The sequence below is a fragment of the Lepidochelys olivacea genome (assembly GCF_965140295.1).
Source record: "Lepidochelys olivacea isolate rLepOli2 genome assembly, chromosome: 5".
Lineage (NCBI taxonomy): Eukaryota > Metazoa > Chordata > Testudines > Cheloniidae > Lepidochelys > Lepidochelys olivacea.
Genome location: NC_140415.1, coordinates 133705940 through 133722456, shown reverse-complemented (window position 1 = coordinate 133722456; position 16517 = coordinate 133705940). Strand labels below are relative to the sequence as shown.

Genomic DNA, 16517 nt, shown 5'->3' with positions numbered 1-16517 from the left:
GTCCAGATGACATCTGTTTAACGATTAGATTCCAAGGCTACTGCAGATTTTCAAAAGGGCCTGCTGACAATGCTGAATATAAAAACAATTTGACAAGATACTTAAACATCACTTTTCAGAGTAGCAGCCGTGTTAGTCTGTATTCGCAAAAAGAAAAGGAGTACTTGTGGCACCTTAGAGACTAACCAATTTATTTGAGCATAAGCTTTTGTGAACTACAGCTCACTTCTCTCTTCCCATTTCTCCAGCCCTCACTGTGCAAAATCTCTACAAATTCTTCTCTTCCTGAAGCACCTTCTTGCTTGGAGGATAAAGCTAAATGTCAACTACTATTTCTAAAACATTGCTATTACATAACACATAGTATTTAATAACAGCATCTAATGCGGTAACAACTTGTTCAACTAGTTTTCCCTTCTATAGGTTTGAAATGAATTCATACTTAAATTTCTTGCCCGATTTGGCTTGAGTTCCTCCATTCCATATGTGGTCATCGTCTTCATAGAAGAAAAAAATATCAAGTTTCACACCATCTTCTCCCTGAAAGGATAGTTCCAAGCTGTCTTCTACCTGTGAGACAGTCAAATACACCTCATATACTCATAATACAATCAGGAAAAAAACAGTAAGAGGTTGCCTGTGATTTATTTGTGCTGACATGTTACAGGGGAGTAATTGCCTTGTTACAATCTCGGGTGTCCCCCTCAGTGGGGAACACATGAAGGGTAAAAAGATAAAAAGAATCTGGTCACCAAGGAAACCCTTTAACAAGCCCTCTCTAAGACCACAGAAGACCAGTTTCCATAGCTCTATCCTGTATACAGATTTGCAACAATGCAAGTGTAACCACATTTCTTTAGCCAGATCTCACAGCAGGAGTATTTTATTAGAACTCAAAATGCAAAACTGTCTTCAATTTGAGAAGGAGATGGATTCTCACATAAAAGAGCAGAATAACCTCAATGAATTACTTTTTAACGTTCCTTCCTTTTAGTTTCGTAAGTCCATTAGCACCAGTTAATGATGAATCTCCTGGATCCAAGCTAAACTAAGATTGTTTGTGAGATCAGACACTGGCATAGGGGTTGTATACAGCCCCTGATAAAACACTTATAATTATATTTAATTAACAATGTTTTTTTTAAACTCGAAGGTCTTCCGCATCTCTGTCCAAGACCTGTGATTTTGTCTCTTCACTCCACCCTTGTGACCCTGCACTGTAGCCATTGACTCTTTGGAGTCTAACAATGCTGTTTCTTGAACCCTCTGGGGGTTTCTGATGGGCATCCTGAGGTACTTCTCTTGCAGCCCTTCCAGCCCCTGCCAGCTGTAAGCACTAGTCTATGCAGAATGACACCCCTATAAGCAGGCCAAATCAATAGCAACAGAACACAATTCACCTTCTTATTTAAGGTTCTCTAGTGACACTAAAACACAATTAGAAACCCCTTTAATATAACAGTATATACAGAATAGAATTCAGAGGCAGGATCAGGATTCCATTATGAAAGGTGTTTCCCTAGCCCAGAAAGTGCATGAAGTCAGTAAGTTTACACATGGGTAAATTAAATGTGCACAAACATTTGCAGGATCAAGGCTTACGAGATCCTCTCTTATGAAAACTGTTTTTAAACACCTTCAGACAACCAGAACCTTGAGAAAATGTTATAATGAAGGTTAGGTTCACAGTTCAGATTTGTTACCTACTAACCTTGCCAAACTTGTGCTTCAGTGATAGTCCTGCCTTCTGAAATGCTGGAATAATATCAGATCTATAGTCTTGTATGAAGACCCCCAAATCCACATCTTTGCTATAAGGAATAATACTGCACTGTCTATACCAGCCTAAAATGGAGAAAAAATGAAATCAGAGACATGGTGAATACACAGCTAGAGCTGAAACAAAGTAAGAATGAAGTTTCATGTGCCACTAGCTGAGATCTCTTTGAGGGAAGCCACTCAGCTGCCCCCCACAGAGACACCTAGATTGGAAGAGGAGGAGCATAGGGAGCTACTCCACTTGTGGCCCAGCTGTCTCCCCTGGAAAAGTTAGGATTGTGAAGGGGCCCTATCACCACTTAAATAACAATCCCTCAATCTCTCCTAAAGGTATGTTTTCTAACTTACATTTTTAAAAGAAAACCATTCCTGATCTGAGCCCTTTATGTAATATTTATGGAGTCACAATTCTATTTTTAAAAATGGATTACTTCATTTCAAATACTAGGTATTTCTGGGATGTAAACTGCCTACCCACTGCTGTTGGGAAATGGTGAGACTAGAAGCCCAGACATGCTTCCCTCCTCCCCCTTTTTGTTTAAGCCACATCATAGGGAACTGCACATCACTAAAATAATACTCCATTTAAAGGCAAAAATAAACCCTAACATTTAATGAAATGCTAACAAGAATTATTAAATCTATGGCTATAATCTACTTTGGAATTTAACATTCTCTTTCACCAATAATGAATTTGAGATATTGCTTTCAACCTTGATACAGTCAATAGGTTACCATATGGTTCCCCCTCTACTGAAGTTTTATAAATAATTTATCACATTAAACACCAAGTTTGTGTGGGATGGAGGAAAATCTGCATCTAAAATAAAAGATAACTGAGAAGTAAGATTCCTCTGCATTTTCTTTCAAGTACCTTTACAAATTATTATTAGTGACCTGGTCCTGCAAACTGCTAAGAGTTTCCTGAGAGGTGATCAATGTACTGACGTACTACTGACTTAAATGGAAACGCTCAACATTTCATATGAAGCATGCCCAGCATCTCAAATGGCTGGGCTCTAAGTGGCTTCTGAAAGGAATCTTGGAAATAAAACAAATACTGCTTTATTTTATTGTAATTTGTGAATTCCTCATTTTGACTTAGTAGTGAAGTTATTTTATCTGTGCTAATGTACTGGACTCCTGCTTCACACACCTACCAGATACCACCTACTAACCTGAAGCATTCAGCTGTCAACCTCAGCCACCAGCACTGGAACTAAACAGGATTAAATGTTTCAGATTTCGAAAGGGGCTTCAATGAGTTTGAAAAGCAATACGATATAAGCTCAAATACTTTACCAAGGCACGTTCCACTGCTCAGCCAGAACCTCACCCCTAAGTTATTTAATGTCAGGGCAGCCAGATGCAGCAATGCTTTTGCTTTTCTCCTAAACTCCACTGCATCAAGAGAGGCATCATCAGGGTACAGCTAAAGGGATAAGGAATATTAAACTACTTTCAGACATAAATGCACCTTCATTTTGAAAATGTTCTTAGTTTAAAAAAAAAAAAAGGCAATTTTTTTCAAGACTTTGATTAGTCGCTGGACACTGTCCATACCGCCATCTTGTGGCTGTTTGGCAATACAAATGGTGAAATGAGAAAAGTAAAATTTAAATGCCTATACAAGAAACCAGCGGTTCTCAGTCGGGGGTTCGTGGCCCCCTGGGGGTCCGTGAGCCCTTTCAAGGGGGCTATGGGGCCACGCAACTAAAGCCCTGATTCCTGGCGCACCGCATGGGGCTGAAGACGGACTGAAGCCTAGAGCCCTGATGCTCCCTGTGAGGCAGAAGCAGAGCTGGGGACATGGAGGGCATTCCCCCACCCTCCACACACCCCAAACTGCAGCACTAGATTATGACAGTCCCAGGGGCAGCTCTGCACCTCACCCCCCACATCTCCTCTCCCTGCCCCTTGGCCACGTTGCAGGTGGAAGCTGGAGCTGGGCAGTGCGGGGCAGCTGCTGCTCTGGCAAGCGCCATGTAGTAGGCAGCAGCAGCGTTCCTTCCTCTCTTGCTGGTGCCCCAAGTTGAAGCTGCTCCTCAGCGATTTGCTCCAGCAGAGGCAACCGGTAAGAGTCCCCCAAGGTGGAGAGACCCAGCTCTGTGGCTGGCTGACCCCTTGTGGAACAGGGACTGCAGGGGAGTCCTCCCAGCACACAGCCCCTAGTACCCCTCTCCCTGCATCCTGAGCTATCTCCTGCCTGCACACAGACTCAGCTATCCCCATCCCTGCATCTAAGCTACTTCCTGTCTGCACACAGCCCCTAGCCGCCCCCTCCCTGTACCCACAGCCACCCTGTGTGCACACAGCCCCTAGCTACCCCGTCCCTGGACGCTAAGCTGTTTTCAAACTTTTTGAGCTAAGCCCCCCAACTTTGAGTTATAATTTTGGGTTGCACCTGCCCCCCAACCCAGACAGGCTGGGTGGCCTACTGAGGTGAGTCAAGGGGTGGAGGTGGCATTTCCTCCCTGGACCCCACCATGCAGAGGTGTTTCGAGCACTGCTGGCCCCTTCCCCCCCCCCACCAAACAGAAGTAAAAATACGCCTATACCCAAGGCCCCTCCCCGAAGCCCCTCCACCCCCAAGGGGCCATGGAGTTTTTATAGCATGTCGAGGGGGGCCTCAGATAGAAAAAGGTTGAGAACCCCTGTGATAAACCATCCTCTTTGTTATCTTTTCCAAACTGATAAAATGTAAAAGTCAGTATTAACATACTACTGGAATGATCCACACCAAAACCAAAAAGATGAATATATATATTAAAGAAACAAAATATGTAAATGCTGTGATTAAACCTCTGCAATGCTTACAACTTTTCAACAATAACGCACATTGAGCCTGATCCCACTCTCACTAAAGTCAATTACAAAACTCTTATGGATACCAACTGGGGACAGAATTGGGCTCACTGTGGTTATTTTTAGCACATTTTTTACAACTTGTTTGGTGCCACCAAGTGTTAAAATTGTGTAGTGAAGTTACAAGTTTACACTAATTTCAGTTGAGGCACAGTCATTTAAGAGCAGCAGTGCATTTTCAAGTTATCAGAGCACAAAAAGCATCTTAACAACAAAAAGTCTCTATCCCATACTTGGATAACTCTGGTATCAACTCTCCAAAACAAAACTTTTTTCTTTTCTTTGCTCTGAACAAGCTTTAAAAAGATTCAGCCCAATCAATCACTTCAAAAGTTACAAGCCCCTGAAAAAGGGGATTTTGAATGAATATACTTGCAAATTTAAGTATAATACCACAAATGTGCTGTAATGCATGGTCAATCCTACTGTGACCAAAATAAAAAAATTACCAGAAAATTGGGACTCTTATTTACACTACGGATACTTTATACAACTCTGACAGAGTAGAGGGGTCTTAAAGTGTGTGCAAATTTATATATTATCATTTATCTATTCTCCATATGATTTCAAATGCAGAGACAAATGCACCCAGAATAGAACTAAACAGATGAAACAACTTTAGTTATTCATAGAAAAAAGTTCTAGTTATACGCTCAATTTTTTAAAAAAATTAGTTTCTTTACTTTGTGAGAACGAAGGCCACCATGCTGCATTTAGGCAAGAGTTTAATTTTAAGCCTATGAGTAGACCCATTCAAGTCAAACACATACCTACGTTTTTGCAGGATGGTGGTGTATGAGTGGAAATCTACTTTACATTTCCTGATTACCACTCACCTGAAAGAAAGCCCGAGCTTCTCTGTACCTACATTCAAGAAACCTAGAGTGTGACATCTCCTCTAGAAATTGGGACAGATTTTTTGGAATCTGAACTTTTAAGTCATCAATGGAAAGTTGTAGTACTTCTGGCCTGCAGTGAAAGAAAGACATTATATTATCCTGGCCAAGAATGCATCATCTGTGACTAATCAAACGCCACCTCCTATCTCTGGCCCAGGTTATAAAGATCTAAAACATGTTGAGCACTTGAGCGGTTGCTACATATATCCAAATGTATTACATCTGATTACACGAAACCAGAACCTCTTGGGTGCAACAAAATCTACAAGCTACTCTCCTAGGCAAAGATTTTCAAAATAGGAGCTAATATTAGACTCCTAAATCCATATTTAGACAACTGAATAAATCACCTTATTTTTCAAATGTGCCAAATACCCAGCAGCTCACACTGAGTTAACTGGGAGCTGCTGTTTGTTCAGAGCATTTGAAAAACGAGGCCATTTATTCAGTTGCCTAAATATGGATTTAGGAGTCTAATATTAGCCCCTATTTTGAAAGTCTTGGCTCATATTAATAATTTAACAATAGTTTAGGCCTTCATGACAACTGAAATGTTGAATGACATTTGATAGTTAATGTCCTGGATTTTAAATGTTTATGCATATAATAAATACAAGAGTCCAAGGTATAGAGGGGACGTTTAGTAACTCAGTAATTCTTAGCAAAAATAAATCAATGTGTTTTCCTTTTTTTTTTTTTTTAAACTACAAGTGTTTGTTCTGTTCTGGTTGTTGTGACAATTTCAAGTAGACTGCAGGAATATTATTCTCACAGTCAGGCTGTATGCATCTTGCTTCCCCAAGACTGCAGCAAGTGCGTAGATTTGCCATTTTTCATATGCTACTGAAACACTGCATAAGTGAAAGCAGCCTAGTTGTGGCTTAGAAGGCTGGGCTTACAATACAAAAGTACACATTGCTCAGGGAAGGCAAAAATAGAAGGAAAGATAGAAAGAGAAATTGAGACGCAAAGAGTCAAGTTACAAGAGTTCCAGTCAACCATTACTGAGCTCTTTATCAGTTTCCCAAAGGCCTGTCCCACGGATGTTACTCTCTGTGGACTCCCACCCTCCTTTTTTTAACCTTCCCTTATTATAACCTTATTCTAATTATTTCTGACACTACTATTTTACCATGTTTACTGAAGTGAATGAAAGAATTAGGCCCCTATAATGAAAAAAATAAATAAAGTCACAGTACAGCAAATGTGAAGTCAATTCTCTCTCAAAACCCACCCTCAAACTCCAGATCTGATCACCCTGGAAATCTGGAGAAGTTCAGAGCCAGGCCACCTGTTTTTGACCAATTTTAGCAGAGGCACTTTCATGTCAAGTTCCTATTTCAGTCACTTACAGTAACTTTAAAAATGGAAGAGAAGCACAGTTTAAGCACAAGACTGGGGACAAACAATTCATCCCAGATCTGACACAGACTTTGCACATCTACCAAGGCAATTCACTTAACCTGGCTGCTTCAGCTTCCCAATCTGTACAGTGAGAATACAAGTACTTCCTACCTGATGTGGTGTTGTGAGGATTAATATTTGTGAAGTGCATTGAATATAAAAGCACTATAGGCTTGATCACGGTTCCATTTAAGTAAATAGCAACACTCCCATTGCTTTCAATGGTGCAGAAGCAGATAATACGTTACTATTCCTATTCTGGCTGAAACTGCTTGTGCTCGTTCAAAATTTTATTTTTGGTGGGAGGCTTTTGGTAAAATTCCAGTTGGTCATTTCTGAGGTAAGCAGGCCTGCAAAACCACTGGTTTTCAATAGTCCATATATAAGCAACTAAATAAGTGGACCTAAATCTACTGCACCAGCAAAACCCCACAGTTGTGTATAAATATGGGTTCCCTTATTTACATGCACCAATATGGGGGAGGGGTTTCATGCAATGGGTTCAAATGCATTTCTGACCCAGCTATGCTGGCATAAAAGAGGTCTCTCTTCAATATCCTTCCACTTTAGTCACTGGGTCAGAGGTGGGCAAACTACGGTCCGTGAGCCACGTCCAGCCCACAGGACCCTCCTGCCCGGCCCCTGAGCCCCTGCTGTCCCCCGTACCCCGCAGCCTCAGCTCACTGCACCGCTGGTGCAATGCTCTGGGCGGTGGGGCTGCAAGCTCTTGCTGGGCAGCACAGCTGCAGAGCCACGGCCTGACCTGATGCTCTGTGCTGCGTGGTGGTGTGGCTGACTCTGCGTGGTGGCGTGGCTGGGCGGTGTGGCTGCCTGTGCTGGTCCTCTGGACGGCGCGGCTGCAGCGCCGTCAGCCACCGGTGCTCCAAGCAACGCGGTAAGGGGCCGGAGGAGTTGGAAAGTTTGGAGTGGTGGTCAGGGGGTGGGGGTGTAGATACGGGTCAGGGTGGTCAGATGGCGGGGAACAGGGGGGTTGAATGTGGGCATGGGTCCTGGGGGCAGTCAGGAAGGAGAGTGGGGGTTGGATGGGGCGGCGGGGGGCAGTCAGGAGCAGGGGTTCCAGGGGCAGTGAGGGGACAGGGAGAAGGGGTGGTTGGATGGGGTAGGGGTCCTGGGGGGGAGGGGCAGTCAGGAATGAGAGGAGGGGTTGGAGGGGTGGGGGTTCAGGGGCGGTCAGGGGACAGGGAGGGGTGAATGGGGTAGGGGTCCCAGGGGGCAGTCAGGGAACAGGGGGTTGGATGGGGCAGGAGTCTTGGGGGGGGGGGGGCCGGGCCACGCCTGGCTGTTTAGAGAGGCCCTCCATAGAATTTGGAAACCCAATGTGGCCCTCAGGCCAAAAAGTTTGCTTGCCCCTACACTAGGTACTGTTACACAGTCCTTTGTTGCAAATGTAGTCTCCCCTTTTCTCAATGCTGAGAGTGTCACATATGAAGTTTTCTGACCAAGTTTTGGCTCTGTAGCATAATACAAAACGTACGGAAAGAGGTTACTAATATCAGATATTGCGGTTACACTTCTTTAATATCAGATATTGCTAATATGACAATCCCTATCTTGCCTGACATATATTTACTTCAAAATATTTCAGACATAAGCTGACAAGCAGAGTCATTCAATTATCTGCTGGCAAGATGTGCTACTATACCTCTTTGGAAATCAAAATATCCTACCACAAATCAATACTGGGTTGGCCCATTACTGGATCTCTCACGCCCAGGTTAAGCCACTTAACCTCTCTGTGTCTCAATTTCTCCATCTGTAAATTGGGGAAAATACTTGTTTTACTATTAATATCACGGGATCTGTCACCTTAAACTTTTGATTCACCTGCATTTTAGTGAACACGAGATGAATTTCATAACTTGCTCTATAGACCCGTGAATTACTGATTTTAAGACAAAGTGGTAGTATTTAACGTGCTATAATAGACTTAAATCCTCCTTGTTGTCCTCCATTTATTACTTACTTGTTGTAAGCTCCAGGGTAGTGACCAAAGTGTAGCTTTCGAAAAGGCACAAACTTTCTGTCTATGTTTTGTTTCAGCCGCAATGGGCCATGCCAGACATAGTTACCACTCCTCTCATAAAAGACCACCAGGTGGATGGCATGAGCTGCCAGTTTGAAGATATAGTGGAAGGGAATTTCAATCCCAGAGAGGTCATCCATCCCTTCCAAACGGGGGTCTTTGTTCTGTATCTTTAGCCACTGGAACCCCATTTTTTCAGCAGCTCTCAACAAGCTCACCTAAACATCAGAGAAACAACACTTTCTGTGAAAAGGACAAAAACAAGACTTCAGCACTAAGGGCCAATTCTTCATGAACTTACATGACTCCTGATTTACAACATACAACTTAGATCAGAATCAGGCCCTACCTATTCCAGAATTTCTCCTAAACCTTAAAAGGATGGTAACTGTCTATGCACATTTTCGTTTTCTATTTGTTTTCACTTCACCTACCTTAATCACAGCAATACAAAAATAAACAGGTTAAGCTTTTTTTTTTAAATGTCCCCATTTCTCCCAGTTTTGTAGCGCACAATGAAACCATATGATGAGTTCCCTCTTTTGGTGAAAGCCCTGTAAGCATACAATAAAAACTGGGATATGACACCTATTCCACTACTTAGGGCTTGAATGTTTAAGACCAGGTATACACTATACACATTGGTATAACTACGTCACTCAGAGGTGTGAAAAATCCACACCCCTGAGCGAAGCAGTTATACGGACCTAACCCCCCGCGTAGACAGCGCTACTTTGACAGGAAGGCTTCTCCTGTTGACATACCTACCGCCTTTTGCGGAGATGGATGAACTATGTCAAAAGGAGAAGCTCTCCCGACAGCAGAATAGCTTCTTCACTAAAACGTTCTATGTGTAGACAAGCCCTTAGTTTGCAGCAAGCTGGGGTGTGAATCTACTCTGCACTAGCCTGCAGCACACCCTCAGTGTGGATCCTGCTGACATGCATTAGCAGTTCGTTAATGCACTTTGATTAGTCCCATTTCAAAAAGGACGAACTGTTAATGTGCGTCAGCAGAGTGCAGATTGACAGCACACGGCAGGCTCGTGCAGGGTAGAGTCACAGCCCAACTTGCTGCGAACTAAATGTTCATGTAGACAAGCCCTTACTTAAATCCAACTCCCACAAAATGTTCGAAGAAAACTGCCACTGTATAAATATATACGCACAGATTTTTCACAGGAATGATTATAAATGTTTACACTGAAGCTGCCAACCTCTGTGCTACTTTACAGATTCTACTATGCAACACTGTACCCTTTCTGATACCTTATGCAAGCACTCAGCTCCCTGGTATTCTTCTCTTCTTGTTTGAATCCTACCTCTTTAGCCATTAAACCACACACAAACAAACCACACATGTAGAGATTTCACATCTTTCCATCCACTACCAACATTTCAAAATGTTCAGTGTTTCATTCTCTTCATAATCTAGTCTACATAGGTTCATAGAATCATAGAATATCAGGGTTGGAAGGGACCTCAGGAGGTCATCTAGTCCAACCCCCTGCTCAAAGCAGGACCAATTCCCAGTTAAATCATCCCAGCCAGGGCTTTGTCAAGCCTGACCTTAAAAACCTCTAAGGAGATTCTACCACCTCCCTAGGTAACGCATTCCAGTGTTTCACCACCCTCTTAGTGAAAAAGTTTTTCCTAATATCCAACCTAAACCTCCCACACTGCAACTTGAGACCATTACTCCTCGTTCTGTCATCTGCTACCATTGAGAACAGCCTAGAGCTATCCTCTTTGGAACCCCCTTTCAGGTAGTTGAAAGCAGCTATCAAATCCCCCCTCATTCTTCTCTTCTGCAGGCTAAACAATCCCAGCTCCCTCAGCCTCTCCTCATAAGTCATGTGTTCCAGTCCCCTAATCATTTTTGTTGCCCTTCGCTGGACTCTCTCCAATTTATCCACATCCTTCTTGAAGTGTGGGGCCCAAAACTGGACACAGTACTCCAGATGAGGCCTCACCAATGTCGAATAGAGGGGAACGATCACGTCCCTCGATCTGCTCGCTATGCCCCTACTTATACATCCCAAAATGCCATTGGCCTTCTTGGCAACAAGGGCACACTGCTGACTCATATCCAGCTTCTCGTCCACTGTCACCCCTAGGTCCTTTTCCGCAGAACTGCTGCCTAGCCATTCGGTCCCTAGTCTGTAGCTGTGCATTGGGTTCTTCCGTCCCAAGTGCAGGACCCTGCACTTATCCTTATTGAACCTCATCAGATTTCTTTTGGCCCAATCCTCCAATTTGTCTAGGTCTTTCTGTATCCTATCCCTCCCCTCCAGCGTATCTACCACTCCTCCCAGTTTAGTATCATCCGCAAATTTGCTGAGAGTGCAATCCACACCATCCTCCAGATCATTTATGAAGATATTGAACAAAACCGGCCCCAGGACCGACCCTTGGGGTACTCCACTTGATACCGGCTGCCAACTAGATATGGAGCCATTGATCACTACCCGTTGAGCCCGACAATCTAGCCAGCTTTCTACCCACCTTGTAGTGCATTCATCCAGCCCATACTTCCTTAACTTGCTGACAAGAATACTGTGGGAGACCGTGTCAAAAGCTTTGCTAAAGTCAAGAAACAATACATCCGCTGCTTTCCCTTCATCCACAGAACCAGTAATCTCATCATAAAAGGCGATTAGATTAGTCAGGCATGACCTTCCCTTGGTGAATCCATGCTGGCTGTTCCTGATCACTTTCCTCTCATGCAAGTGCTTCAGGATTGATTCTTTGAGGACCTGCTCCATGATTTTTCCAGGGACTGAGGTGAGGCTGACTGGCCTGTAGTTCCCAGGATCCTCCTTCTTCCCTTTTTTAAAGATTGGCACTACATTAGCCTTTTTCCAGTCATCCGGGACTTCCCCGGTTTGCCACGAGTTTTCAAAGATAATGGCCAATGGCTCTGCAATCACAGCCGCCAACTCCTTCAGCACTCTCGGATGCAACTCGTCCGGCCCCATGGACTTGTGCACGTCCAGCCTTTCTAAATAGTCCCTAACCACCTCTATCTCCACAGAGGGCTGGCCATCTCTTCCCCATTTTGTGATGCCCAGGGCAGCAGTCTGGGAGCTGACCTTGTTAGTGAAGACAGAGGCAAAAAAAGCATTGAATACATTAGCTTTCTCCACATCCTCTGTCACTAGGTTGCCTCCCTCATTCAGTAAGGGGCCCACACATTCCTTGGCTTTCTTCTTGTTACCAACATACCTGAAGAAACCCTTCTTGTTACTCTTGACATCTCTGGCTAGCTGCAGCTCCAGGTTGTTATACAATGGTCATCACTGTAGTATCCAAGTGACTTCCTGAAGTGCATTAACCAATGTGACTAACATCTGTCATGTGTTTGTTCTGATACACATGACAGATGTGTGACTAACATCTGTCATGTGTTTGTTATGACTCCAGATAGTCTTTGCTTTGTGAAGAGACTAGATAATTTCACTGCTAGATTAAATCATGATCATCACTTCATCCTTCAGCTTTCTCCATTCACTCTCTGACCCTTTTGTGTCCCATCTATCTTTGCCTGTCTCAACCATATCCGCCCCAGCGAGATCATAACTTCCTCTAAAACCGAATGCTTCAAAGACTGTAGTCCTTCTACAGAGTAAAAAGTCCTCTTTTTCCCATTGTCTCGCTATTACTTTCCTTAACTCGGACCTTTACTTTGCATCCAATGCTGAAACCTTGAGAAAGTCCTTGACTTTGAATTTACTTGTTTCCTCCCACATCACCTTGTCTTTAGCTTTGGATCACTCTCAGGTTCAATGTAGGGATGAATTCTGGCTCTTCTGACATCCTTATTTATCCCTGGATTATATCATGACTTGACTGTTGCAAATCCTCCTTTTATGATCTGCATAAACGTTAGACTAAATTTCTAGAGTTACATGAAGCCAATCAGCTTTAACATATTCCAAAGGGAGCGGAATAAGATGATGACTAAAGAGAAGAAGAAGATCTCTCAAGACTTAAACAGCTCTTTTCAACAGCAAATCCAGAACTGTAAGCTCCCCTTTTACAGATGGCATCAAAGAGGGAAATCTAGAATAGTGTGCTGACTCATGGCCCCATACTCAGTTTCTGTAAGCTAAAATTAGCATTGGCAAAGAGAAAGAAAGAAATACAGCTGACCTTCCTTACTCAGGCCCAAAATGCCACCACTTTTCACTGTGTTTGAGTAAGAGTTTTACATCTGCCTGTCTCACATATTTTTCTCCTTTCTTAAATAAAATTATTTAGATTTTTATCGAAGTCATGTTCATACATCTTGTGCTAGTTAATCAAATAATACACATTTCCAGAATACAGTAATTTCGTACATCTAGCTTTTCTTTTTATCATAAAGCCCCAGCTTTTTCTGTCAGAAAGAGTTTAGTTAAAGTCTTATAATATAAAAAGTAAATGACAAGGTACCAAACATGCATCAATATACGGTTGCTGTACATTATGAAACAATCATATCAATGCACATTAACAGCTCTGCTACCTCTGCAATGGATACTACTCAGAATTTACTATGGCTATATGTATGGTAAGTTTCTATTTCTTTTTCTTCTCCCTTTCTTACAGATCTCTCCCTCTCTTCCTTCTGAAAGTTGGTCCCCTCTCACCTCAGTCTATGTATGTTGTGGACTGTGACCCAACTATCTTTGGGCTACCTGATGAATTCTCAATTCACTGAAACAGCCATTGAAACATTTTATCTGAGCTTCCTTAAAGAGAGTTGGCAGAAGCTACTCTCTCCTAGGGACCTCCCTGCCATGTGCCTTGCATCTTGAACAGACTGTTGCATGACTTCCCTTTACCTCAAGAGGTTTCAAAATAAAATAAAATAAAATAAAATAAAATAAAAATAAAATAAAATTTAGGTACACCACCACCTTTAGACCAGTTCCACATCATGAACTTTAAACCTGGAAGTCTTTAAGTATGTTCTGTTCAACCATTAATCCTGTAATGGCTGGGTGCATTACAGCAGACAAAACTGAAAAGGGAGAAAATCTTACTTCATGTTTCCATGTTTTATCCAGTAGTGCAAATGTGGTGAAATCCCGTGGAACACAGAAATACTTGCATTCTGGGCTCATGCCATCAGAAGAGCTGCTGAGCTGTTCAAAGTCTTTATGAATTAATCCCAGAACCAAAGGATCAATGAGATACACTGGTACATTGTGACTGGACACTAAACCAAGGAATTTCTTAATCACGTGCTGTTTGGAAGAGCAAAAAATAAGAATCAGATCACCCTACCAGTGTGTAAAAGTTAACCTTTTAAAATTATGAATCCATTAGGACTTGATCTCTCCCAATAAGACTTCTGCAATGGGAACAGAAAGTGGAATAAGCACCAAACCTGATAGAAGAAAAGGAGTACTTGTGGCACCTTAGAGACTAACCAATTTATTTGAGCATGAGCTTTCGTGAGCTACAGCTCACTTCATCGATGAAGTGAGCTGTAGCTCACGAAAGCTCATGCTCAAATAAATTGGTTAGTCTCTAAGGTGCCACAAGTACTCCTTTTCTTTTTCGTGAGCTACAGCTCACTTCATCGATGAAGTGAGCTGTAGCTCACGAAAGCTCATGCTCAAATAAATTGGTTAGTCTCTAAGGTGCCACAAGTACTCCTTTTCTTTTTGCGAATACAGACTAACACGGCTGTTACTCTGAAACCTGATAGAGTCAAAGGAGTTTACAGAGTGAAGTGTGTACAGTAACTCCTCACTTAAAGTCATCCTGGTTAACGTTGTTTCATTGTTACGTTGCTTAACAATTAGGGAACATGCTCGTTTAAAGTTGTGCAATGCTCCCTTATAACGTGGTTTGGCAGCCACCTGCTTTGTCCACTGCTTGCCGGAAGAGCAGCCCGTTGGAGCTAGCTGGTGGGGGCTTGGAACCAGGGTGGACCGGCAGCCCCCCATCAGCTCCCTGCTCCCCTAAGTTCTCTGTGCAGCAGCTGCCAAGCAGGCTATCAATTGCTGGCAGTTCAGCTGTCCCTCCCCCAACTGCCATGTGCTGCTCCCACCCTCTGCCTTGGAGCTGCTCTCCAGAGCCTCCTGCTTGCTTGGGGGGCAGAGGGGAAGGAGGAGGAGAGGGGGGCTAATGTCAGGGTGTCCCCCTCCCTGCTGTTTACTCCATCTCCATAGAGCGGGGGGAGACACGACAGGGCTCAGGACGGAGGGAGCTTCCTGGCAGCAGCTGCCATGGGTCTCAGCTTGCTGATTAACTTAACAATTTAGCCCTGGTCTACACTAGGACTTTAGGTCGAATTTAGCAGCGTTAAATCGATGTAAACCTGCACCCGTCCACACGATGAAGCCCTTTATTTCGACTTAAAGGGCTCTTAAAATCGATTTCCTTACTCCACCCCGACAAGTGGATTAGCGCTTAAATCAGCCTTGCCGGGTCGAGTTTGGGATACTGTGGACACAATTCGACAGTATTGGCCTCCAGGAGCTATCCTAGAGTGCTCCATTGTGACTGCTCTGGACAGCACTCTCAACTCAGATGCACGATTGTTTGCCGTTGCTCTGACGCAGGGAGGGACAACTGACAACACGGCTTACAGGGTTGGCTTACAGGGCGTTAAAATCAACAAAGAGGGTGGCTTTACATCAAGGACTATTTCAGGCAGGACTTCACGGTGGGTTCCAATAAGAAATGGTGCACCTAAGTTATTGTTCTTATTGGAACAAGGAGGTTAGTCTCGCCTCTGATTGATACATGGCTAGATTTACCTTGCTGCACCTTCTCTGTGAGTGACTGCAGTGTGACCTAGAGGAATGAGTTCCCTAGACAGGGAGCGGGGGAGGTTTGCAAATGAGTACAAAACAAATCTGGTCTATTTCTTGTTTTGATACACTCCATCTATCTTTTAGATCTTTGGCTGGCAGCAGACGGTGCAGAAGGACTGCATGCCATCCACATCTCATGGCTGCACGGCAGAAGATGGTACAATAGGACTGCTAGCCATCCTCATCTCTTGCCTGCCTGGCAGAAAATGATGCAATAGGACTGCTAGCAATCCGTATCGCCTGCCTGCTCACCATAAGATGGTCCAATAGGACTGACTACAGGACTAAACAGAATGACCTGATCAAGTCACTCCAAATTTAGTCCCTGCGCCCATGTCTGCCCAGGCGCTCCTGATCGACCTCACACAGGCGACCTAGGAGCACCTCAGACATGACGATGACGGCTACCAGTCCTATTGCACTGTTTGCTGCCACAAGGCAGTGGGTTGCTGCTGCTGTGTGGCAATGCAGTACCGTGTCTGCCAGCACCCAGGAGACATACGGTGACAGTGAGCTGAGCGGGCTCCATGCTTGCCGTGGTATGGCGTCTGCACAAGTAACTCAGGAAAAAAGGAGCGAAATGATTGTCTGCCCTTGCTTTCACGGAGGGAGGGAGGGAACGGGGGCCTGACGATATGTACCCAGAACCACCCACGACAAAGTTTTAGCCCTATCAGGCATTGGGATCTCAACCCAGAATTCCAACGGGCAGCGG

The 16517-nt window shown here is 43.8% G+C and overlaps 1 protein-coding gene across 8 annotated transcripts in view; it reads right to left on the bottom strand.

The window, feature by feature from the left end:
- Positions 1 to 16517, bottom strand: part of FKTN (fukutin) — an 81843-nt gene that overhangs the window by 51633 nt on the left and 13693 nt on the right. For all 8 annotated transcript variants that reach the window (XR_014711706.1, XR_014711707.1, XR_014711708.1 and 5 more), the window contains exons 4-9: positions 14018 to 14221; positions 8932 to 9209; positions 5481 to 5613; positions 3082 to 3211; positions 1712 to 1845; positions 443 to 570 (exon numbers count right to left, since the gene is read on the bottom strand). Coding sequence is in view for 5 of the 8 variants with exons in the window: in XM_084628669.1 (XP_084484795.1) it covers positions 443 to 570; positions 1712 to 1845; positions 3082 to 3211; positions 5481 to 5613; positions 8932 to 9209; positions 14018 to 14221 (1007 nt within the window). In the remaining 3 variants the exon portion in view is untranslated. The remainder of the gene's footprint in view (positions 1 to 442; positions 571 to 1711; positions 1846 to 3081; positions 3212 to 5480; positions 5614 to 8931; positions 9210 to 14017; positions 14222 to 16517) is intronic.